This window comes from Aphelocoma coerulescens, chromosome 1A (assembly GCF_041296385.1).
Source record: "Aphelocoma coerulescens isolate FSJ_1873_10779 chromosome 1A, UR_Acoe_1.0, whole genome shotgun sequence".
Lineage (NCBI taxonomy): Eukaryota > Metazoa > Chordata > Aves > Passeriformes > Corvidae > Aphelocoma > Aphelocoma coerulescens.
Genome location: NC_091014.1, coordinates 55415651 through 55440624, shown reverse-complemented (window position 1 = coordinate 55440624; position 24974 = coordinate 55415651). Strand labels below are relative to the sequence as shown.

The 24974-nt window shown below is 42.2% G+C and overlaps 1 protein-coding gene across 2 annotated transcripts; it reads left to right on the top strand.

Annotated features, from left to right (window-relative positions):
- Nucleotides 1-3952: 3952 nt before the first annotated feature.
- Nucleotides 3953-20261, top strand: ISX (intestine specific homeobox). 2 transcript variants are annotated; one of them, XM_069003950.1, is made up of 5 exons: nt 3953-4419; nt 4524-4766; nt 14561-14712; nt 18625-18741; nt 19426-20261. In XM_069003950.1, exons 2-5 carry the CDS (start codon nt 4571-4573, stop codon nt 19660-19662), a joined length of 702 nt encoding a protein of 233 aa, XP_068860051.1. In that variant the 5' UTR covers nt 3953-4419; nt 4524-4570; the 3' UTR covers nt 19663-20261. The 2 variants fall into 2 exon arrangements, with proteins under 2 accessions (XP_068860051.1, XP_068860050.1); XM_069003949.1 differs by having other exon boundaries at nt 3953-4428.
- Nucleotides 20262-24974: the final 4713 nt, after the last annotated feature.

Below are 24974 nucleotides of genomic sequence, written 5' to 3'. Positions count from 1 at the left end.
ATGGGTAGGACCAGGGGAGCAGAAGATGCAGAATGTCAGAAATGGTTGGACTTGGTGGTCTAAAGTTTGTACTGGTTGATTTTAAAGGTCTTTTCCAACCTAGGATTCTAAATGAGAGGTTCAAATCAAGATTCCCAAGAAAACCCATGGGTGCTGGACCAGATGACTTCTAGAAGTTGCTTCTAACAAATTATTCTGAGTCTCTGACAAAAAGGATGTTGTGATGTACAGTGTAAGCCTCTCACAGAAAGCTGGGGCAGGAGTTGATCATGTATGAGAAGATCTCTGGGCCTGACTCCGAAGTTCACGTGTTTTTGTGAGTGTAATTCCAGTGGGACTTGGAATAAGGAGTGTGCAGTCCTCTCTGGAGCATTTGGCTTCCCAGTTGCATTGTTAGCCATGGGGGAGTTCACTGCACAAACACAACTGCTAGAGGACCTGGAGCTGCAGTTGTTGAAGCCTGCTGCAATCTTTGAAAGGCTCTTACCAAATTAAAAAACAAATAATGAACAAGGAGACATTTTAGTTTGCAGTCCGTGCTTTTCCTCTCATCCTTTCGTCACAATGCCTAGAAAGGGTAACCATGGCCTTTGCAAGGAACACAAACACCCAGTGAGTGCTGATCTCCTCCCTTGTGCCAGCTCTTTCATTTAAAACACAGAAGAATATCAGGTCTATTTCAGAAAAAAAAAAAAAATTCTTAAATTCCTGGGAGCCTGATTTCAGTGTGCTTGAAATTATATCTGAAATGATTGTTCATTACTCCCCTGGTTTCTGCCAGTGAGGTTTCACCAACAGGAGATCCTTTATCAAGTCAGGGAGAGCTTGGGATGAGAGTGTTACACCTGGGAAATTAATAGTGAGGGCAGTAACAGATATGGTAATTTTGTCATTCTGCCTGTATTATGTTCATCGTGTTAAGGATACGCAAATTAATAGGAATACAACCACCACTTCACACACAAATGTCAATATGGTGATTGTTCACCTTTAGCAACACTCCACCCAGCTTTATCACTAAAGAGGAAACAAACTGAAGGAATCTAACTGAACAGATGCCATCTGGCCAGTAAAACCAATTCACCCCACCTATTACAAGGAAAAACAATACACCTGGCAGGCAAAAAAAAAAAAAAAAAGGAAAGAAAGAAAAATATGTAGAAGAAAGAGAAAAACAACACAATACAAAGATACTTTCATTTCTCAGTGATAGACTCTTCTCTGTTCACAGCCTTAGCAAGACCCTAAAATCATAAACCTTTTGCTTCCACAGGTCTCTATCTCTCCAGTGATTACACAACAAGGCTTAAATGGAACTCAGGTCATCTGAAATAACCTCTTGCTTTCAAAGTGAAACACTGCTATCTTGCCTGAAATTGTCCATCCTTTCCTATGCAACTGAAAGTCAAGACAAAAAGACCATTTTGAGCCACAAGTCAAAGTAATTTCTGTGCATGACAGTAGCAAATATCTCATGTTCTGCTAGGCTAAAATGTTGTTACCTTCCCTGGGTGGGGGGGGGGGGGGCAGGGAGGGGGGAAGAAAAGAAAACTACATTCCCTGGAGGAAGTTTTGCCCCATGCCAGTTCATGGGTATTTTTCAGAGCTCCCTGCTGGAGTCACATGAATGTGTATCAAAAAAATTCGAGCTGGCCTAAAGAGCAACCACTTCAGACAGTCTCTTTACTTGGTCAGAACAACAAACACCAGAGAAGGTTGCATTGCAGACAGGACTGGGACTCATAACTCTAAGCTATGTGCTGTAAACTCAGTATCATCTACCTTCAATCTTATCCTCCAGAAAAATGTCTTGATTAATTCAGCCTCTCTTTAAGGTTTATATTTCTTTGATCTCAAACAACTAATCCTCCCACTCCTTTTCACCAGTTCACTGAGACACTGGCAGTTTCCCATCTGCCTAGGATTGTCTTCCATTTCCTCCCTGTTCTTTCTACTTAAGTCTGTAATCTGGGCTCATACATAAATTGTGCTCATCACTGAGGTATGTGAGCATCTCAGGGAAAAATTTTGGGGAGGAAAGTTGTATATAAAGGATAAAGACATCTGAAAAGTCTTCTATAATATAGAAAATGCTAATGTCATTCTTAGAAAGCTTTAATCATTCCCCATAAGAGCACCTTGCTTAGGTACCTTACATTTTTAATTACTGTAGGATATAAGCATCATCACTTCTGTAATATATTAATTTTCACAGCATCACATCTAGCAAAGGAGTGCAACTAGTCCTTAAATTAAGGATGAGAGCTGAGATAGAAATTCTGGGCTAAGAACCTATGCCAGTACTGATATCCTCTGATCATCTGTTATTGAATGCTGCCTCATGCTAGTGACCATTCCCAGGTCTATCCTTCTCCTTTATCCCACAAATATTATTCAAAACCTCACCTGTTTTCTCATCCAGAAAACTCAAAAGTTAGTTGATACTAAAGGAATAAAATGAGTCCCGTTTTGCACAATGTGCCTCAAACGCAGAGGTGGGCCAGGTTTTTAAGGGCCACATGACTGGACACATGTAATTGTGTTTAGAAGGTTACTCAAGGAAAGGTGATAATTTAAATAGGTAACATTTGAACAATTATCCTTTATTGAAATGAGACTTCGGCTAATTTTTGGAGCTCTTATAACTTCGTTTTCTTGATGTAAGTGTCAACTCTCTTTAAAATCCCTATTGTGTGGGCTCTTAGGGCAGAATCATAATTGGGTATTTTGTCTTCAGATGTTACAATTATCATTGCTCCAAAGCTGCTTTCAAATAGAACTTGTTTGTTTGAGAAAATAAATCTCTAACAAGTCTAACAAGTTAGATGTTTTGCCAATGCCAGATGTGACAATGCACATATATAATATATATGTAATATGTATATTTAAAAGTGGAGTTTCTTCCAGTACAGCCTGTAGTGGTTCACACCTGCTGCCATTTAGATATGAGAGGGGAGAGGGGAACCAGCCACAGGTGCAGCAAACCTCAGAGCCTAGATGTGAGAGACTGCTCAGGAGTGCAGTCCATTATTACATTAGGATTTTAATGGTCTTGGGCAGTAATAGCAGACAAACCTGTAGTGTCGTATTTGCTCCCAGGTCATGCAAACCACAAAACCTAAATTCCTCAATGGGCGCATTATGTTTGTGTGTTGCCTCTTTCTCTGGCTTTCCAAGCAAAGAAATCTAGGCAGGGAGGAGAACTGGAGCAAATTCTAGGTTTGCCATTAAAGCAGCACAGACACAGATGTCTTGTCTCCAAAGAGTCAGCTGAGCCTTGATTGCACCTACCAAAAGCAGCACATCAAGCATTCAGCATGAGGGTTTATGGCAAGGCTTTAATATAGAAAAGGGAGGTGGAGAGTGGGGTATTTTGTGTAACTCTCTTGGGATGCTAACAGCCAAAGACAGCCCACTGACTTAAACCTTGAGGCTTCCCAGCATGTTATATTTCAGTGCTTGGCTTTGCAAGGTCTGCTTACATTTGTAACGAGGAGTAAGAACTCATACTGCATTCCTGAGGGCAGAGAACTCATCTGGAAGATCTTTGTGGTGCCCCTGCTACACAATGAGGTAATGGTGTTAGTAATAAGGCAGCACCATGGCTGAAGAAAGATTGTGGCTTCTGGGGCCAATTTCTTCAGCACTTGTGGTCAGGTGTCCTAGCACATGTCATCACTGGTTGCTGCTGAGGTTACCTTAGAGATTGTTTATAATGTCCATTCTCAAATCTAAGCTGCACTTTGTGAAAAGAGGCCAACACACGCTTCTCCTGTTTGTCCTGTCAACAAGAGCATGCAGGTGATTTCACCAAGATGAGTTGGCAGTCAGTACCTTCCTAGATATCACCAGCATCACCTGTCACAAAGGCAGATGGGAAATGTTGACAGCCTGGGCAAAGGCTGCCTTTAGAATTGTCCAATGCCTAAATCAGAGCAGCAGGCAGCCCAGATGGAGAAGAAAGGACAGATGGACCTGAAATGGGGAAGACGCTGACCTTTAGCCTATTCATTGGCCCATTTTCCTTTAGGGTAGATGTATACCTACAGGGACATTTAAGAAAGGACCAGACTTTTAAAAGCATTTGGCATCCAACAAATTCCATGGCGATCTTGCTGACAGATTTTCAGGGCAGCTCAATATCTACTCTGCTTCTGAGTTCTTCAGAAAAGGCAGCCACTAATTTGGATACTGACAGGGAAGCTGAGATTTCTTGATCTTTTGCTTATGCCTCCTTATTTCTACAGTCCTTTTTCAAAAATCTCTCATAAGGACCATTGAAAGTTTTAAGGTGGAAGGAAGTAGAGAACAGGCTAGATTTGGGGGTCAAATTCACCGAGATTCTGTGTCTGCAACGTGGAGTAGTCTTGGCATTGAAGTACAGCACAGAAGGATTAGGGCCATTTTAAATATGATCAGGTTTGAATGGTAGAATATCCAGACCACTTTTTTCACGCCAACTGGAAGGTGTGCTGAATGGTGGTTGCTTTATTCAAAGTTGTCTTGTGCTGTGTTCTTCACAGATTCCAGCAGCAGGAGTCAGTCTGACTGTGACTTACATTCAGCCAAAATGTTTCTTCCCACCACATGTGCTACACCCATGGCCAGAGCAAGGAGAGTGCAGGCAGCTCACTGCAGAAGACCTACTGCCAGCCCAGTGTCCCTCCTGGGTGAGGATACAGCACATGAACATCTGGAAGGCAAAAGAAAACTTGAGGAAGACGAAGATCAGCTATGTGGTTTACCAGTGGACCATCCACTTCATGGTGAGTGCCTCTATATCCAGACTTTCCCCTTCAATGCCCCAAAACACAACTGCTATCTTACAGTTACGCACATGGCAATACCAAGCAGCAGACATCATGAATGTTTCCACTGGCTGAGTCACAGTAGATGGTCATAGCTCCTGGATGAGTCACAGAGATGGTTCTTCATTCTTGCCATCAAAAGACTGAAGAGCCACTATTTGAGCTAAAGTTCCAGCTCAGTCCTACCAACTCTACCAATGTTAGCGGTAGGGACTGCTTTTGAGTGTTTATTGCCCTCCTGCTTGGGCTGTGAGGAGTTACCATCTTCTGAGCCTCACTGCCAGCGTTGTGCAACGCTCATTTCCTGGAAAATGTGCATTGCACAACATGGGGAGAGAGGCTGGTGAATAAGCCGAGTCAGCTCAGTGTGTTCTGTACACCTTGGACCCAACTGTACAGGTGATGAAGAGGTCATCAGCATGCACACAGGCAATCAGTTGACATGGAGTAGATCTGGCAGGATGCGTCAGGCACAATTTTCAAGCCTGATCATGTTGGTGGATCTGCTAATTTAATCTGCTGTGAGCACTGGTAAACAGCGGTCTATCTCTTAGCCAAAGCACAGGACAGTACAAATATCCTTTTCCAATATATTTTACAGAGACTTTAGGCTAAGCAGGATACATGGTACCTGAACAAGAGAAGTTCCTAACAGACGGATGGCAATTAATTAGCAGCATGTGACAAAAATTCCTCAAAGTTCTTTGAGCTTGAGGAAAAGTAAATGCAGACATTCATACTACACTCCAGAAAACAGGTTTTCAGCAGCAGCAGAAAGGTGGTTTTTTCACAGTTTGTTATTATTTACTCCAGGAAAAAGAAGGCCTTTCATTTAAGTCCATTGAAGGTGGCAGATGCAGGGTTGCTCACCTGGCTTTCCTGAGAGCCACACATCATCCTTGCTCCATACTCTGCAAGCTGGCAGGAGAAGCAGCTCTTTCTGTGAAATACGTTTGAAAGAAAATCCTTGTTTCTGCCACTGTTGCTATGGTATACATGAATCTTGTGACAAGCTGCTGTCACCTCCTCCTCCTGCACAAGACAGCCATCAGTCTTGATGCGGGGAGAAGCCTTGTAAGATAACTGGAAATTTTAGCCTTCCTTTGCCCTGTAAGCTGCACACAGCTCATGACAGCAGGACTAAATCATGTTGCCTCCTCACAGAAGAGCCAGGGCTGTATGTATCTGGCACTTGGAGTTGCCTCTGAGTATAAAAGTAGAATACTCACATGTGAGGAAGTCCCCAGCCAGGAGGATCACACCAGAGCTGGGAGGTAGCTGTCCTGACTTGGCACTTAGCCTCATTGACCAGCTCTGTGGTGGGTACCAGCCTCATCAGTAAGGCAGGGGAGGAAGCATGTAATTATCTGCACAAAATTGAGCCAAGATGAACAGCCCCTTTCAATGGCAACGTGTATTTTAAAGGCATTTTAAACAAAATCCCTCTGTTCCCTGGTGGCAGTGAGGTTTTGAAGCCAAGCAGAGGTTTAATGATCTGCCATTTTCTAGGCTACTGGTTCCTGCAGTTGCCAAGCCTTTGATAGAAACTGGCTGAAGAAGGAGGGAGGATCCTAAAGCATTGGATTGACATTTTCCCTGTGGTGTGCAAACAATGATGTTTCAGATCCCGTTCATGCACTGTGTCATTCCTTGCAGACAGCTGTAGGCCTGGGTTTAAAATACTTTCCTGTATCTTAAGTTTCAGCCTCCTCCTTCCACTTTACATTAGGGGGGAAGAGCTGGCAGCTCTTTTTCTCCTTCCTCTGGCTTTGGCAGGTATCACCTTTCCCAGACAAAGTCAGCAGCAGCACCTGCAGGGATGGTAGACTGCAGCATCCCTGGAAGCAGTCTGTAGTCCTTACAGCTCAAGCTGATAGCAAATTAACTTGTGTTTACACACCTGTCGACTCTGGGGTGCTTCAGACATGCTTTTGGCACGGCATCTACAGGTCAGTTACGGGTCCTCTGAGAAGGCAGCTGGGCAGTGCCAAATGCCCCTAGTGCATCCATGGAGGTGACCCCAGGACCTCCCTCACACCAACGATGCCTACAAGCACTCAGAGGAGCAGCACCAGCCTCAGCAGCAGGAGACCTTTCTGATGTGAAAGACATGAGAAGCCCTTGGCAGGACATTCCCTCACCTCTCCGTCTCAGCACAGCTCTATCGATGTAAACACGTTCATAATTTCTGACTCATCTAGACATACATATTTGTTTAGTTGTCACAGAACAGAAGAAATCAGGAGTGCTATACAATCACCTTGGAGGCAGGAGGGCTGGGCTTTGGTGCTATTTTGTATAGGTGGAGAAACAACAGCCACTTTCATGGGCAGGTGATCTGAGATAGCAAGAGCACCCTGACTGTGACCCTGAGTATGAATTTGGAGCATATTTCCAGGAAACCCTGTAACAATTCCCTAAAATTTTTCTTTTCCTACAAAATGGCTTCTGCCACTAAGCGGTTTAGAAATGCAATGTCATTTAAGCTAAATAGATTTATGTCCTTATCACAAACCACTTGCAGGAAGCAATGCCTCTTGTACTTTGAACTTAGAGGCTGCATTGTAAGCAAAAAAACAGAAGAGCCCTCATATGCTAGAGACATGCTGACACTGGCATTTAGTTTTGTAAGCCCATATTTGAATTTGGGTGCCTTCATTCTGAATGTTGTGGGCTTTCACCTGTGGCTTTCTGCATGAAAAGCTCAGCAGAACCTTTTCAGAAAACCTGGATTCTTGGAAAGGATCACCTATGGACACTGGTGGATTTCCAGTCTTGTGGGATTTCTTCTCTGGCCAATAATTCAAGGACAGCATAGATCGTGCTGCAATAAACAGAGCTGGCTCCTAATTTCACCAGAAACTGAGGAGTTCAGGCTGTTATCCACAGGTGGTTCACGGGTTCGTGTTATTTCCTGCAGCTCATGTCTTCATTATTCACTGTAGAGGAGGCTGCCCTAATGAGCCAACGTCACCCAAATATTTCCATAGCAGAAATTCTCTGCACATTGCTGACTGGGAGCTCAGAGACATTTCTATTAATCTAATTGTTTCATTGTAGTGATAGTATCTGTGATCCCAAAGCATATTGATGAGTTCTGGTGGCAATTATCATAAAGACAACAGAAAGTACAGAGATAATCTCAGTTCTGGAGGAATTCCAGCATAAATCATGTCCCCTCTGCATGCCAGTTGCAGACATCTTCAGCTTAAGTGTTTATGTTTTCTCTGAAGTCATAAATTCACTTGTATTGTTCATTTGTGAGCAATATGGTCAAATCCATGTACCCCTGTGAAGCAGCACAGTTTGTCTCTCACAGAACAGTCTTTTCCCTAATAAACTGACTTATCTTAATGCATTTTTGAAACACCCAAGAGACAATGAAGCCCTGTGTAATCACAATCCCAGGTAAATACCGGCTGCCCAGAATATGCCAATGGGACTGTGAGAAAGGGCACAAGCATCCCATTGTGCTGCAGAACAAAAGGAAACAATTTTAAATGAAAAAGTGGGAGAAAAAAAATTAAATGCCTATATATATAATTTGGCTGCCATTAGCTATCTTACCAGCCTTCTGTTTATCTGCGTGAATAGTCCCCGCAGCCCTGTGTCTCTACAGTGCAGTGTTCCTCTACATACACTTGGAAATGCCCCAGATCATTGACCTTGTTTTGGTGGGTTTACCTGAGGTATTTTTGAAGGCTGATTCTTTTTTTTCCTCCCTCTTTGAAGACTGACTGCTTATAATGACACCCTGGATATTAAATGAAAGGCACAAAACCTGAATCCTTTACTCTCACCCTTCAGACTCCGTTCACATAGAAGTCTCACTGGTACAAGTAAACACACTGAATAAAGCAAAGCTGTCAGCAGCTGGGGACTATAATAAATTCCTTTTGTATTGTTTCTTCATGGGTTTTGGGTTTTATTTATTTAAAGCAAATGCTAGCATTCAATGCTTTCCTCAAGCAGCCCCTTCTTTCCTGGGAATTTTGGATCCAAAGGGTATATTACACAGGACCCAGAGGTTAATTTGTTCATGCTCGTCAAATCTGTGTAATGTGACCACTTGTAAAACTGATGGCACATCATGATAAGTTTATTTCAAAGGTCTTAATGAGTATTTATTGGCTTCTCCTAAATTATCCTAGAACTTTTCATTACATCCCCAGGATATGGTACTGTTAATTAGTGTTCTTTGAAATTGAGGGCAAGTTTTCTACCTGCTGTATTAGCAAGCCCTTTACACTTAAAGGGGAAACAGCAGAGGCAGGGGTGTAAATAAACTTCCCTGTTTGGTGTCTAGATGTTTGCAGGTACAAATAACCACAAAGAGCAGGAATGAAGAAGAAAGCAGGCTATCTGTGCAACCTGCAATAAGCTCAGCTTTCTCCCTGTGGCAAATGGCTGGCTTCTCACAAGGGTGTTGGACCAGAGAGTGTGGGGAGAGTGGTGGGGAACCTGTTTTCTTTGATGAGAACCATTATTGGTTTAGGCTTTTGGCTACTGCTTTTAAGGTAAGGTTTGACTGTGGCTAAACATTGACTGAAATGAATGGGTCAAGTGTCAAGTTTGAGATTCAGCTGCATGGTGAGCCTACACAGGCATCTACCCCAAATCCACATTGGTCTGAAGGAGTTTGTGAAGGTGCAGGCCCTTTGGCCTAGGTACAGACCTGATGGTTTGCTTCATCCTTCAGATATTCTGCTGACCACTGGTTGTGCCAGAACTATGCACACCAGCATTTCAGGCAGCAGCATTTGTAAACACTGTCATTACTTTGCTGGCAGACAGGAAAGGTTAAATTCACCAGGGGCTCAGGTTGATGGTGAGCACCATCCTCCACAACAAACTGTCTGCATGAATGATTTCATACATACCGTCTACTCCTTGCCAGCTCCTCTGACAAGCAGACTAAGAAACTCCCCTGACCACCACTGTACAGCCTGCTTAAACATGTTTCTAGCCTGGTATTTTTAGCATTCCTGCTCACACCCCCTGAAGTCTGTACCTCTCTGCATTTCAGTCTTGCTTTCAGGTGATTAGGCACCGCACTCAGCGCCAGGGTGGAAGCAACTCTATGTCAAGGAGTTTTGGACTGAAGGGAGGAGGTCAAGACTTTAAAAGTTCAAGTTGTGCTTCTCTGAATTAACTTTGGCAATGCCTGAACAGGCAGCAGCTGGGTGCTAAATGCTGTGTTTCACTAACAGGAGGCACTATCTGAAGCATATTGTACCTATCCAGTTAGGATCAGTCTCTCTGGCTATGCCAGTCCTTCTTAACAAAGGCTGAAAAACCGCTTTAATAAAGATTAGCCACACTGCAATACTCATGCCTAAATATTGCAGCGCAAGCTCTTTTGAAAGCCATGAGCCACCTCTTCAGCTAGGAGAAGGACAGCCATGGGCACATCTCTGTATACAGATGAGCACATTTTGTCCTGATGCCATCAGTACTCTGTAATAACTGGAGGTTTTTGCTATGAGGCTCTCTGCCATGAGCAGAATGTCACCAGAAGAAAACAACATTCAGAAAAGCCGCGAGAAGCAACTGTCTGGGAGACCCACATATCTGAATTACAGAGAAGAGAGAGGAACTTCTCTGGAAAAGGCGAAAAAGGAGAAAACAGAACCAGATATAATGAAGCTCTATTCAACACACCTGAGTTTCTTTCTGAGCAGCAAATGATACAGTCAACTTTGTTACACAGAGAAAAATGTATTTCTGAGAATATATAGCTAAAACCACTTCCTTGCTTATGTAACTGCTTTCTCCTTGTCAAAGAAGCAGCAGAGTCTTTGGATCTGGCTGCCTCATACTGTGAGAAGGTGTCTGTCCAGAAATGACAACGAAGATTGCAGCAAGATAAACTGACCCCACAAATTTTCATCTACCTAGATTACCTACCTCAAGGCCAATAATGTGCTAGGGCTGATTTCCAGCCCTTCTCCTGTGTTTTTAATTCATTGTCCCTCCAGTGTATGGCCCAGCTAGGCTTGATACAGTCCTAGCTGCTACTTACCTAGGGGTAAGTGCAAATGGGGGATGTAGTTGTAGAGATCTCCCTGAGGCAATATTATTCTAGCTGGTTCGGATATGCAGCTAAGAAACAGCAGTGCAAGTTGTACCATAGGCTATTTGCCTACTACAAAATGTAGTCCAGAAGAAATATGCCTCAAGTATGGCGTTATGGCAGCTGTACAGTTTTACTCAACAAACTGCAAAAGTTCACAAACCTTTACAAGCAGTAGTCATCAGTATTGATTTGTTCATACCTCTAATATCTTGAAATTGTGTTATACTGGGCAGTGGAAATAAGCTGCAATATGCTGAGCTAAAACTGTGGATATAAGCAATAGCAAATCAGATGCTTTGAGCTGTGCTTAAAGCCTTAAGTTCCCTTACTTTTTAGGGAAGGAATGATGGGGGGGCTTTACTTTATGTGGTTATTTGGAGGTCAGAGATTACATATTAAAAAGTAAGTTGTGAGAGGCCTCTGGAGACTGTCTCGTCCAACCCCAAATCTAAGCAGGGCCAGCTTAAATCAGGTGGCTTAGGCTTTTGTTCAGTCAAGTTCAGAGTATCTTCAAGGACTGAGCCTTCACAACCTCTCCTGGCCCACATCAGACTACCCTTATGATGAAAACATTTTTTACCTATTATATAACCAGAATTTTCCTTGCTGCAACTTGTAGTCATTGATCTCATCCTCCTACTGTGTACCTTCAAGAAGAAACTCTATTTCTACAAAGTTCGTATGTTCCAACTTGCTCCAAGTCTGACCTAGTAATAAAGCAGACCTGCAGAGGACAAATGAGCCTGATACTGAATTTAAAGGAGCTATATTGCTTTATCAGCGTGGAGAATCTGGCCTTTCCAATGTCAACAGTAAGGCAATGTATAGACAGCTGTATCTCTAAGCATCTGAAAATGCTGACATATTTAGCTGCCTCATATATTCAGGCTTGGCTTCAGCAGTCAGCTAACCTGCAAATGACTTTCACAAAGCATAAAAGCACACTTGAATATCCCCAGCTTTTACATAAAAAATAGCTCAGGAAACTCAGACAGAGTCTTATTTCCCCAGAGACTCTATAGCCACATTTGAAAAGCCAAAGTTACACTTCCAACACTTCCTAGTCTTATATCTTCCACCCACATTCTTTATTAGACTTTATTTCTGAATGCTGTTGTTTGCTGTGGCATCTCTAAGCTGAGGTCCCAAGGCAAAGGGAACTATCAAAGCTACACTCAGAAAAAGTTTCATCTTGCAAGACAAAATGTTAACACAGAGTCCCAGATTTTTTGCATTTCTTGATAGTTTTGTAAAAAATTAAAAATAGAATGACTGATTACTTATAGAAAAAGACACACTTTTCTAGATTTCCTGCTGGCAAAAGCCTTGATTTGTTCATAGGAGTCTATTTTGTTAGCAATTTAATTTCATATCTAGTCAAAATCAAAGTTTGTCCTTCAGTCTCTACTGGCCTATAACTGACCTCACATCACTGTATCTTGTTCAATCTGATGAGTTTCAGCTTTGAAAAGTCTGGTTTCAGTAGGATTGACGATTCTGAGCACTGTGCAGACCCTCCCCTTACATAAGAGTCCTGTCAATAAAACAGTTCACCTTTCCGGAAGGAAAAATGTGGACAATTAAGAGTGAACTGATAGGGAGTTTCTTTTGCTCATCACCAAGTTACCTGGGTCATTTTCATACCCAAGAAGCTGGTATGAGATACCAGAAACTCATGTGCCTGTTCTCTCTGAAGCCATGCTCTCTAGTCCTGGATGTTTCTCAGGTGCCAGCAGGACAGAATATAGTCAGCCATAGTAAGTGTGAGGTGAAAATCCCCCAAACAAGAAACAACATTATGAACTGGGAACCCTATCTTATCTACAGGGGATGGTGTCCTGAGATTCCTACTGTAAGCACCGATACTTCCCTTTTCTTGCATATAGCAATAAACGCCCCTTACAGTCATCTTTTGAGAAGGTTCAAGAAGATGTAATCAGGGCTTCTTAGGAGAAGGTGCCCATTCCTACCTTCAGCATAACCCCACACAAATATTTCTCATTTCAAATCTCTGCCCCAGTAGTGCCAGTGAGATTCAGTGGAAGTAACATTTTTCTCTTGAGTCTGAAGCCAATGCTGCAGTTTAATGAGTAGTACTTTGATAGGCTGGTAGAAAGTCTAATGATAAGGATTTAATTATTTAATTGTGTTGGACATCACCTTTATTAGGATGTTTCTGAGACATGGTAGTATTGACAGTGTTTATGATAAATGACACTCCTCAGTTATTCTTGCATAACTGCTTTCCTTTCAAAGTCCCCAAAAGGTTTAGAAAAGATGAAATGTTTGCAATCGTGTCGTGTCCCAGGCTCCTTCCTACCAAGTTGATGAACAGAGTATTTTAATCCTTAGTTCAGCAGAGTCACAATGAGGTTTTGATTACAGAATGAAAAATGTCATTTTCTGGTTGGCACAGAGCCCAGTTTATATTGGCCTAGGTGTTTAGTTACCTTTTCACTTTTTTAGCCCTCCAAAGGATGCTAATGGCTGAACAATGAAAGGGGGAAAAGGTACCAAGTCTCTTTGAGGAGCTGAGCTAACCTTGTTAGGTTAATTGTTCCCATCAGAAAGAGTATGCCTCTAGTTACATAGTATGAATTGTTAGTTGTCATCAGACCATGGAAGACCAAAAGCAGCTATTCAGAGTAGCAGTTTTCTCTAACAACGTGGTTTCATTGATGATTACTTCAGGTCATTGAGTAGCAAGCTCATCACAGTCACTAAAATAGTATTAGAATTTTCATGCACCTATCAGATGCGGTTTTCCAAGCTCAATAGAAAAAACCCTGTGACTCACAATGCTTGGGGCATGGCTTCTTGTGCTGGCCATTCAATGTCAGCTGGAAGATACTCCATTTGTGCATCAGAGAAGATTCCAGCTTTGGGACGAGGCTGAACTCCACATTCTGCAGCTGCTTTTTCCTCCTCCTTGCCAAGACCTTCAGCATAATTTCAGAGCAACCAAGACCTTATTCTAACTTACACCAAGTGCTATACAGAGTTCATTAACTAATAAAATACCATGGTGTAGAAGGGTATTTTCAAAACACTATAGGAGTGTTGAAGAAGTACTTTTTGTGCTCACACCACAACAGGTGAAGCAATGGAGCAGTCTAGGAGTCTCCTTAGGAATTCACAGCACCTAAAACTTCCCCATGGGCTGCAAGGCCTTATTCTTAAGGTTAAGTTCTTTAGGTTAGGCTTGTTTAGAAAGTCCCCACACCACAATGGCACGGTCAGAAAAATACCTTCTCTTTTCAACTGTAAAGTTAAACTCCTGGCTATCCCTGCTGCTGTAGGAATGGTATGGGAAGAGAACAGCAGTCAGTCAGGGGTCAGCGGTTGGTTCAACACTGAAGGACTTTGGTGACAAATTCATTGCAGGGCTAGTGTGGTTAAAATATGTAGGGGGTTGTAGCTGTTGACATGCAGTGGATCCATGGAATTAGCAGTGCAAATGGACACTTTTGACTCATTCCTTTGATGATAAAGGAGTTTGTTCACATTCTCTGCTAGGTTAGGACCCAGTCACCTATGATAAGTACATGTCTAGAAGGTGTTGTAGATGCCATCCCAACTGCAGAGCAATTTACAGAAATTGCTGCTTCTCTGAATCTTCTTGTGGTCATGTAGCCTTTTCCTGTAAAAAATAATACATCTTTCTTTGTTTTCACAGCTGAGAGGAAAGGGAAACGAAGAATCCGGACAACGTTCACAGCTGAGCAGCTCCAGGAACTGGAGAAAATTTTCCGAGTGACTCACTACCCGGATATCCACATTCGCAATCAACTGGCAGCAAAGATAAACCTCCCAGAAGCCAGAGTTCAGGTACAGTGTGTCTCCAAAAGGCTATTTTCACTGCAATTCATTCATTATTTGGCGTGCATTCTTAATAGTTTATGCCTGGGTGACAATGCTAATGAGATACGTGACCTCTCTCTTACCCTACAGACGAGGCCAGTACAGCAATACCTTTTACAAATAGGGAAAGAAGTATTTGTCAGCCAGCTGTGACTAACCAAATGGAATTAATCAAAGGGTTAACAGGAGCTCTAAACGTACTAAATGCATAGCAAATAGCAGTTACAGATGGTTACGAGCAACCTGTTGGACTCTGTAGTGACAGAGCAGCCATTTACGAAAATATTTATTAATCATTTATCAACTGTTTATAGGCTAATATTCATCCAGTACAAACTGTCACCCACATCCATCTTCCACAGGGTCTCAAAAAAAGTGAAAATAGTTGCCAAAATAGAAGTGCTTCTTAGCATTCTGTATTTTGATATCACAGGCTATAAATGCCCTGGCTGTAATTTTAGTGCACCAAAACTAATCCAGTTTCCCCCAGTTGTAATGTAATGTTGCTGACTGAGCTAAAAATTGACCCCAAATGCTTACTGCATATGAAATCTGCTACATTAAAATATACATACCACTCTCTCATTTGGTGTTGTCTACCAGGCACCATAGTGATGATTTCTGCATGAGGCAGTTTCTGCACTTGCCTCAATGCTATATGTTGTACTTCTTTGCATATATCCCTCACTAACAATCAAAGTTCAACCCAGAGCAGTTTATTAACTCTGACATGCCTGGGACTATTGACTAGCCATGATAATATTGCTTCATCATTAGGTGACAGGGAGAATTAGACCTGCAACGCCACAATATGCCCACTAGAAATACCAATGCACCAACAATGCCTTTACAATGGCATAAAACACAAGCTGGGCTGCCAGTCAGTGTTCTCCACAGAACAATCAATCGCATCAAAGAACAGGACATTTTTCTGTTTAAAAAAAATTTGTTTATAATCTGTATGGGGGAAAATAAAAATGAGTTATTATGGGAAACATCAATCTGAGATGTAAATGAAAGAAGTAAAAAGTCCCTCATGTATGAAGCGCAGATAGCAAATTCCCAATTCAGACAGTGTTGTACATGACACAGGAAATTCTGTGTTTGACCTCATCCTGGCTGATAAAGGGAAATCAGCCACAGAACTAAAAATTAGCGGTAACTTAGGTTCAAGTTACAAGTTATAATTTTGACTGACTGCATTTGTCACACATAAGTCAAATAGCATGCAGAGAATTTGCATGTGTACTTGCTAGTTTCAAATAATAGTTTTGACAAAACGAAAACTTTGTGTAAGTCAAATCACCTCAGAAATATAGTGTAACTGGGGAAAAAGTAAATGAACAATCGTTAGGGTCACCAAATGAAGCTCTTTATAATTGTGAAAAATCCTGTGTCCTCCAATCAAGAAAAAAAGGTATGATTGCTGTCAAACAGCTTAAGTGGATAGATAAAGTTGTATAACTGCATGTGTTATACAGAAAGAATTAAGAAGCCTGGATGAGTAAACATTAAAAACAAGAAATTATAAAAAATGAATAAGCAAAGCAGGAGGATGTGGACCAAAGCTTTGGTCAGAAAAATTAAGGATCAAAAACTCAATAGAAGTCAATTAAGAAAAAAAACAAAACTCAAAGTGATCATTTGATTATATTGATCTGTTACTTTATAGAAACAGTAGGACTGTCAAGGATAATGCATAAATAGCAAAGATGTTCAGTCATAATTTCGGCTTTATGCTTGGAAATAGGTAAGGTGGCAACACTGTCCATAGGGATAATGTTGAACAGCAGCTGCTACAGATAGATATTTTTGGATCTACACATCTCAGTAACTTACCTCCAGTGGTTCTTAAAAAGCTGCTTGAGAAGCAGTTTGGGTCATCAGTGTTGATATTTAATCAGTTCTGGAGCATGAGAGACATGCCATTCCAGGGGCTTGAAGAAATCTAATGTTGTGTTAATATTTAAAGGGTAAACAGGACAACCAGGTAATGACTGGCCTGTCAGACAAACACTGATTTTTGGCAAAACTGTGAAAAGCAGTATATACTCTGTTAATGGAGATTTTAAAAAAAAAGATATTTAATGCTTATTAACACTGGTTTATGAAAATAGACACTGCCAAACTCACCTTTTTATGGTGAGATTATTAGTGACAGTTTTAAACTGAAAGAAGGTAGATTTACTTTGTGTATAAGAAAGAAATTCTTTATGGTGAGATTGGCAAGACACTGGAACAGGTTGCCCAGAGAAGTTGTGGGTGTCCCATCATTGGAAGTGTTCAAAGTCAGGTTGAATGGTGCTTTGAGCAACCTGGTCTAGTGAAAGATGTCCCTGCCCACAGCAGGGTGGTTGGAACTAGATCTTCTTCAAAAGATGCATTCCAACCAAGACCAGTCTATGGTTCTATGATTCTATGCATTTGGTTGATAAAGGTATATCTGTGGTAGACAGAGCATGGGGAATAGGTTTAAAACACAATAAAAGGAACTCATGGTGGGCATTGAGAAATCATTTTAGATATAAGGGTGCTGGAGAGCTGGTTGGGCAAAATAGAGCAGTTTGGTCTGAGAAGTGCTAAAATCTTTGTCTTTATTTTAAATAGTATGTCCATGAAGTGAGAACTTTATCCCATGTGCAGATTTTAGGAGCACTTCAGAGACTGAATGTTGGCTTGAGTGCCCCCTTTGCCCTCTATCACTTTGTGAGTGTTAAATGGTGCTGTTTCACCATATAACTCCTGCATGATAGAAAGGGAATGGAGAAGTTCATACAGACTAAGCAGTTTCCAAACACATGCAAACCCAGATAAACAAAACTGTCCTTTCAGTAACCTCAGATACTTCTAACTATCAGCAATATAGTAGCTAACTATCAGCAGTATAGCAAAGGGCTCCTGACATTCCCATTACTTCCTGGGTGAGAGATGCAGAAATAATTGAGCTACTCGTTATTTGGCTTAAAATACGTACATATTTACTTCCAGTAGCACCTGGCTTCAATAACTAACACTTTGTGTTCATGTGAACCGCTTGATTACATTCAAACTTTGTGTTCATGTGAACCACTTGATTACATTCAAACAGCGAGACCCTTAGCAAGCTAGAAACTACAATTGAAGGCGGCTTCGACTTTTCACAGCAATGCAGCAAGATGCACAACTGCAGCTGCACAATAAATACATTTATGCCTCTGCCAGAAGGCAGATTGGTCAAATCAGCTGACAGATGAAAGGAACTCCCCTGAGAAAATTAGTTGTCTGTTTTCCAGTGCAAAAGAGATGGCAGACAACATACTCAGACTGCTGAGTGATCCCCTTGGATCTTTCACTTAGATCCCTTATGATATTATGCTATCAGCTAAATATAGGCAGAACCCTGTTACTACATCTCCACTGGTGACACATTTTCATTGCAGCCCAGCAAAACATCTAGGTGGATCCTTTCTCAGTGTATTCACTTGGAAATAGGGTGAAAGAGCTCTGTCATGACATGTAACACCTTCTAGGGAAAACAGAATGCTGTGTGCACTGACCACTGCGCAACTTTGACCACAGAAGGATCTGCTTTCCCCAGAGAGCACTGGAAAACCTGCAGGTTTCACCCTGTCTTTCCTTGAACAGGGTGATCTTATTTCTTCTGTGAGCCACAATAGAAAGCAGGCTGTCACGGTAGTCCAGAGATCCCATATGCTATGCAAAGTGTGTAAAGTGCTCTGTCATACTCAGTGGCTTACTTTAGATTGGGCCCCCTGGTTCTGCTGAGCTGGAGGTCAATGTTTTCTGATGCTCAGAGTTTAGGGAAAGTAGTTGGCTGTGAGAAGTTCCTCCTTCATATTCTGTTAATTTCTGTACCTTTTCTTTCTTACCTTTGTCCAGATCTGGTTCCAAAATCAGCGAGCAAAGTGGAGGAAACATGAAAAATTTGGCAACTTTGGTGGCCTTCAGCATCTGACAGAAGTTGATTTCATTCCTCTTCCCAAGTCAAATATCACAGTGAGTATTGGACACTTTGTATAAAGCCACTGAGGGAGAGACAGCTATCCTTCACCAGGTAATTACTTCACCAGTAATCCCATGGGACTATCACAGAGAAGGAGTACTGGAAAAGACAGAAATGGCAATATGATGACAAGAAATCCCAGCAAATCTGATCAAATAACACATTTCTTCATAGAATTAAACCTGTTTGTAAATATTCTGTGAGGTGTCTCCTGTGGTGTGGTCCTTCCCCATTTTGCTTCTAAGTCACTTCCCTGCAAATCATACTTTGATTCAGAATGTCTTTATCATCAGAAATTTCCTGCAAAGGAGGACCTAAGACATTTGCAGCCACAAAGCCCTGTTCCTTTACAGACAATATCTCTTTACAACATCCAGATTTGGTTAGGCTGACCAGCACTTTTTGCCCTTGGCCTACACTTTAGCAGTCCAGGACTGTTATTATTTAGGCTGCCACATAGGCTCTTTCCCTGACAGGAGTTTTTTCATGGCTAGAAAAATGGGTATTTTGTTTTGTGTCCTGGGTGACAACACACTACTGGGTTTTAGGAGGTCTGTTTTTCTAAACTTTTCTTCTTAATTACTGAGCACCGGGGAAACAAATAAGGTTGATTGTAAATTTTATGTAAGTAGAAGTCCATATTGATTCACCTGAGACTACACTTTTATTCTTGAAAGGCTCCTAGCTTGATGCCAAGAAAGCTCTCTGTTTCCTTTCCTGCCGTGGGATACTACTCACCACTGCAAGGACAGCTGACAACTGCCTGGCTGCCCAGCATGCTCTCCTTCACTCCCCACCACGTGGAGCTGCTGCCCTTCCCAAAACCATACTTGCTCTTCAATGTCCTCCCCTCTTACTTGTCGACACTACCCCCCAAGTTGGAAAGGAGCAATATGTGTGCCAGCTCCTCATAGAGGAGGACCCGGGGCAGTGGGGGGCTTTGGGGGATGCCTTTCTCCCCATGTCCTCCATGGAGGTGTGCGATTCCTCTCCTCGAACAAGCCTGGGATGATGGGTGGCAGTGGTGCAAGGTCACCATGCTGGACAAGTGCTGCCAGGAGTTGCTGCAGCCCAGTGGATGTGGGAAGAGCCAAGGACCAGAAAGGACCTGCTCATCTCCCTGAGGAGCAGCACGCTCCATGGAAACCCAACCCTTCAACTGAGAGCCTCTCCCCAGTGGGACAGTGCACCAAGCAGCCCTGCAAAAGGACTGGGATTTTACTCAGCCATGAGATGTTGGATGACCCTATTGCATTGATGCCTTGGGGCAGGAAAGATGCCTGGGATAAAGCGTGCACAGGCCTAAGGTCCAGCCAAAAGTGCTTTTCTCTGCAGGTTTGGATCACTTTCCTCATACATTCTGGTCTTCATGTACTGGCGTGCTGCAAAGAACACAGGTCAAAAATCAAACTTTCAAGATATTTTTTTCCAAGTAGTCACGGGGGGGATGGAGGGGGTGTTGACTTGCTGTTTGTATTTTTGACTTGAATAAAGGGACACAAACACAATCTGAGCTGAAATACGACAGTCTGAGCTCTGGATTGGTACCACAAGTCTCTGGGGGCAAGAGAATTCTTCAGCTGGTTAATTAAAATGCTTATGAGGACGCCTCTCATTTTTTGACCTAAATTAAGAAAGCTCCAAAACTCCCCCAGAAACAATAACAAAAAGAGACAGCCTGAGTTTAATCTGCTAGGCCTAATAGGATGATATGACCCCACAGTTTAGTTTAATTGTAGATAAATAATTAAATTGGCCTGCCCATTATACTAAATGTCTCTATCCTTATTATTTACATAATACTCATCCCCTTCCAACATATGGTGCTTTTCTCTTCCCTGCTTATTCAGGGTCCAGTCCTGCTTCCACTAATGTCTGCACTGTATGTACCGTATCTGCACTCTTACAGGTCTTCCGCAAGACCTTTTTCTCATGCCTGCTTGGATCTGAACTCTCTATCATCTTCATCCCTGTCATCTTATCTGAAGGACAGTCAGGTCAGATACAGGGCTAAACTTTACCTCCAGCAAAGAGCCTAAACACCTAACTGATTAAAATCAACACAAATTACTTGTGTTCACCTCATGCGACTTGAGATGACTGCATTGTAGCCACACACACATATACACAATCTCAAATTAAGGACTTTGAGCTTACTTGAAAGAAGAAAAAGTGATCACACTTAAGATTTCTGAATTAGGTGCAGTTCATGCATTAGTGCAGTTTCTAGAATGTGAATTGTCCATATGCAATGATTATCTGGAATATAGGCATCATAATCATCCAAAGCTTAGGGGGCATGATTCTTTGCACAATAGTCCAGGGATTCAGGCCAGCACCTGCATTGAGACAGCTTATCCTGCACAAATATTTCTGTAGCCTAGAGGAGGGTTCTGGGATGATCACCCTGTGACCATTTTCCTTGGTCTGGATATGGACATAAGAAGCTTAGGATGCTACTTTTACATTGTTTCATACTCTGATGTTTCCACATAATGCCACGTTGGACACACCAGTCCTTGTGACATCCTCAGCTCTGCAGACATATAGGATTGCTCTGGGCAAATATGTCTTAAACCTGACGAAGAGTTGCTTGAGGGAGAAGTCATCCAAGGAAGCTGACCATACAGGACATGAGTATAGAAATGTAATCATAGTTTCATCCTAACCTTCCTCACCTGATTTCAAGTGACTCAAATGACAGGGTTTACAGCACTGCTGGGGGAGACTCCTGCAGTCTCACAGCTCTCCATGACATTCCACTTCCATTTTCCAGATGAGAGCTTCAACCTTAAATCTTCCCTAAAACCCCTTGTGACCTGAACAATTTCTCCCCCTGGCTTATGGCTCTGATTTCCATTTTCACACTGACTTTTTGGTAAGAGAGTAAGAGAACCCAGGGGCCTCTAGAAAGCTTTCCTGTTACAGTTGCTGCTGTTGTTTTGTGGGGGTGGCTAGAAAAGAGAGCTGGGATTTTGTGGGAGGTTCTTTACTTTTAAAGGTTTCTCTTGTTTTCTTTTTTTTTTTTTTCTCCTATGTTTACCATGTGTTTTGATCACAGTCAAAAAGAGAGCATGCAGAGGGTGATGCCTGCTCTGCAAATCCATGCAGGTGCACACTAGACCTTGGGTCAAAAAAGCTGTGATTTAAAGCAGCCAAACATCTGCTTCTTCATGATTTTTGACCAAGCTCTACATCCTCTTCCCACTCAGTGCTTTGACCTGACTTTGCTAAGTGACTGCAAGATGTCCTTTCTCTGTTCCCTCACATTTCCCCTTAGCCTGAACAATGGGTCTTGCCCAAAGGTCTATTTCTGTTTTCTTGCTCTGCTCACATTTTGCCCATGTGTAGTTTAATTTGGCTTTAGTATGAGAAAACACTATCATTTCTAGCTCAGGAACCATCATACAAGCCAATATCTGTGCATCTCAGGGAGATTAACCCAAAAGACTGGGTGTGAATAAGGACTTAATTCAAAACAAAATGGTCAGTGAATTAATTCAGATGGGCTTTTATCCAACCAGGAGAGTTTGGCTCTTCCAAGAAGGTCTCCTGTGACACTTCCTCCCTGCTTGTGTCCTTATGCAAACTTGCTCTCTTCCTGGGACAGCTTTACCCCACTTCCAGGACATGTTCTTGCTTTTGCTGAAATCCATCATTTACAGTGTCTATCCAAAGACACCAGCACAGAGTGATTTTATTTTCAATTGGCTAACAATAAAAACTCACCTCCTGACCTCCTGAAGCCCAGCAGAATGGAGAGGGCGGCAAGGGAAAATGCCTTTCATTCCAGCTCTTCAGAGCTGGAGCTTCTGAAAGGACTCTGGAGTCTGATCAAAAATTAACCTGGTGTAAAAGCCACAAGGTGCATTTAGATGAAATGTTTTAAAAGGAAACTCAAGCAGGTTTTGTTTTCAGTTAAAAAAAAAAAAATCTGTGTCTCAAAGTAGCAAATGATTCATTATTCCAACAGCTATTAGATATATATTATATTGTCATGGGCATTTCAAGGAGAGGATGTCTCCTCATGGGGTAGCTTGCACTGGCGCTGTGACCCTTTCTGGAACCATCATATTAAGCAGTACGTGTTGGCCACGTGAACGATCTGCAGCCTGTTTAAGAACTGAAGAGTACCAGCCAGCAGCCACACACCAGGAATCTGTAGTATTGTCCATGTCTCTGCGTTTCAAAACTCTCGTAGTTGCGTTCTTTGCCATTGCATTACGTGCCTTTGTCACATGGCTGATGTTGAGCTTACAGGACAGAAATTCACTGAATCCTTCATCATTTTTCATTAAATATAGATGCTGCTCTTTACAGCCTTACAGACCCCAGGCCTTGTCAGCTTTTAATGCTTTCCTGTGCTTCCGATAGCAGAAAAGAGCCACTTTGTCTATCTCTCAATAATAGGAAAAGCCAATTAACACTTTCCTTCTCTACAGGAAGCATGTTCCTGATTCTAGGATGACCTTTCCTTTGCTTGTGACTACTGAAGCTCAGAAAACGTTTAGGGCTCTCAGCAATACCAGCGTTTCTGTCACTAATCTTCCACTCTGAAGCCTTGCTTTTCCCCGCCTCCTTTCTTTTGTCTCCCACACACATTAACAGGACTAATGCCCCTGCTACTTTTGCTTTATTCCCCCCACTAATCTCCTTTTGCTGCTCTGAACTTAGAGCTGTCCCATACAATGTTGCCAGGATTTCCCAAGCAGGAATAGGTGCACAGTCTTTTGAGGGGCACCTGGCAGAATAAACACTTCCTCACTGCCATGAAAATCCTGCTGGTGTAATGACATACTCAGAAGGGCCTTTTCCCTTTGTTTTCCTGGAGCAGAAGTAAATAGGTGTCTAGTGTTCAGGGTCTGTCATATGAATCCCAAGATTATCTTTCTTATAGTTACGAAAAAGCAGGTGCCCACCAAGGGGTCTTACATCTAAGCCTGCATCACAAGTGTTAGTAATCTTTTGTTGATGGCATTTTACAGCACTCCACAGTGCAGTCTGGCTGCTCTCAGACGCTTGGAATTTCAACAAATTTTAACTTTCAAATTTTGACATTTCTCTATGTTATCTGTCTGCCTCAGACCAATGTCTTAAATCTAAGCAATTCAGTCCCTGACACTGGGGAAATTGCGCTTTTTAACTCAGGGTGACAAATTTTTGGTACCCTTTTGAAAACAGCACTTGGAGTAGGAGCTTGAAATCTGGCACAGAGGTGGCCTTTTCTGTTAATTTTGCTCTTTGCCATCATTGTCACCAACTACTGTCATCTGGCCAAAGTATTAGTCTTTGAAAATATTGGTTTGCACAGGTTTACTCTGTGTCCTTAAGATTATAGCAATTATGGGGTTGATGCTCCCTAGGAGTGCTTATTCTGAAGGCTCAGCACAATTTTCCCCCACAAGTTCAGTTCTTGGCTTGCTGTGAACCACACGTGGCCCAGACTCGAATGAAAGCCAGCAGGGCCCTTTTCCCTTGCTTCCTGAATGCCACACTGCCTCAATAACACGATCGGGTTGGTGGAGCAATCTCCTCAAGCCTAACAGTGAAACACATGAAACAAATAATTTCTTATGACCACTCACAAAATATGTAGGGTGCTGTGGGGCAAACACTTCCGATCTTTACATTGTAAAAATTTGCTGTTCAGCTCTCTGAACAGCAACTAGGTGCTAGGAATGGCTCCAGGAAGGATGGTGAGCCTGGCTGTGGGAGTCTGGTTCAGTCCCTGTTGTTCAGTCTCAGAAAAATGTCCATTGGCAGAACCAGAGGTGTGTGCTGGAAAAAAACACCTCTAACGCATGTACTCACTAAAGAAAACTGCAGCCAGAGGCCTGTTGATGTTGCACGGTGAGTTATTCAAATACAGACCAGCATTAGCTTAGCATTCCAGGAGTTAATATAATTCCAGGCAATTTATTGCTCTCCAGTATTAAAGCTGCTGTCCTTACAAAAACAACAGCATGTGGTAGCATCTTATGTTTTCTGTGGTTAGCTGAGCTACCTCAGACAAGCTGTTTTAATAAAGTCAAATTTGTACTCGTGTTACAATGAATGATAGTGCTGAAGGAGCTATGAAAATTAGAACCTACTCTTCTGGGAAGCCAAGTCTTCTCAGCTCTTGCAGGATCTGTTGCAGCACACAGCACTAGCCCAGGAAATGTTTTATCACACTGTCATAAAATAACTGGTTCTTAGTGTAAATGTTTACTAGGAACAAAATTAA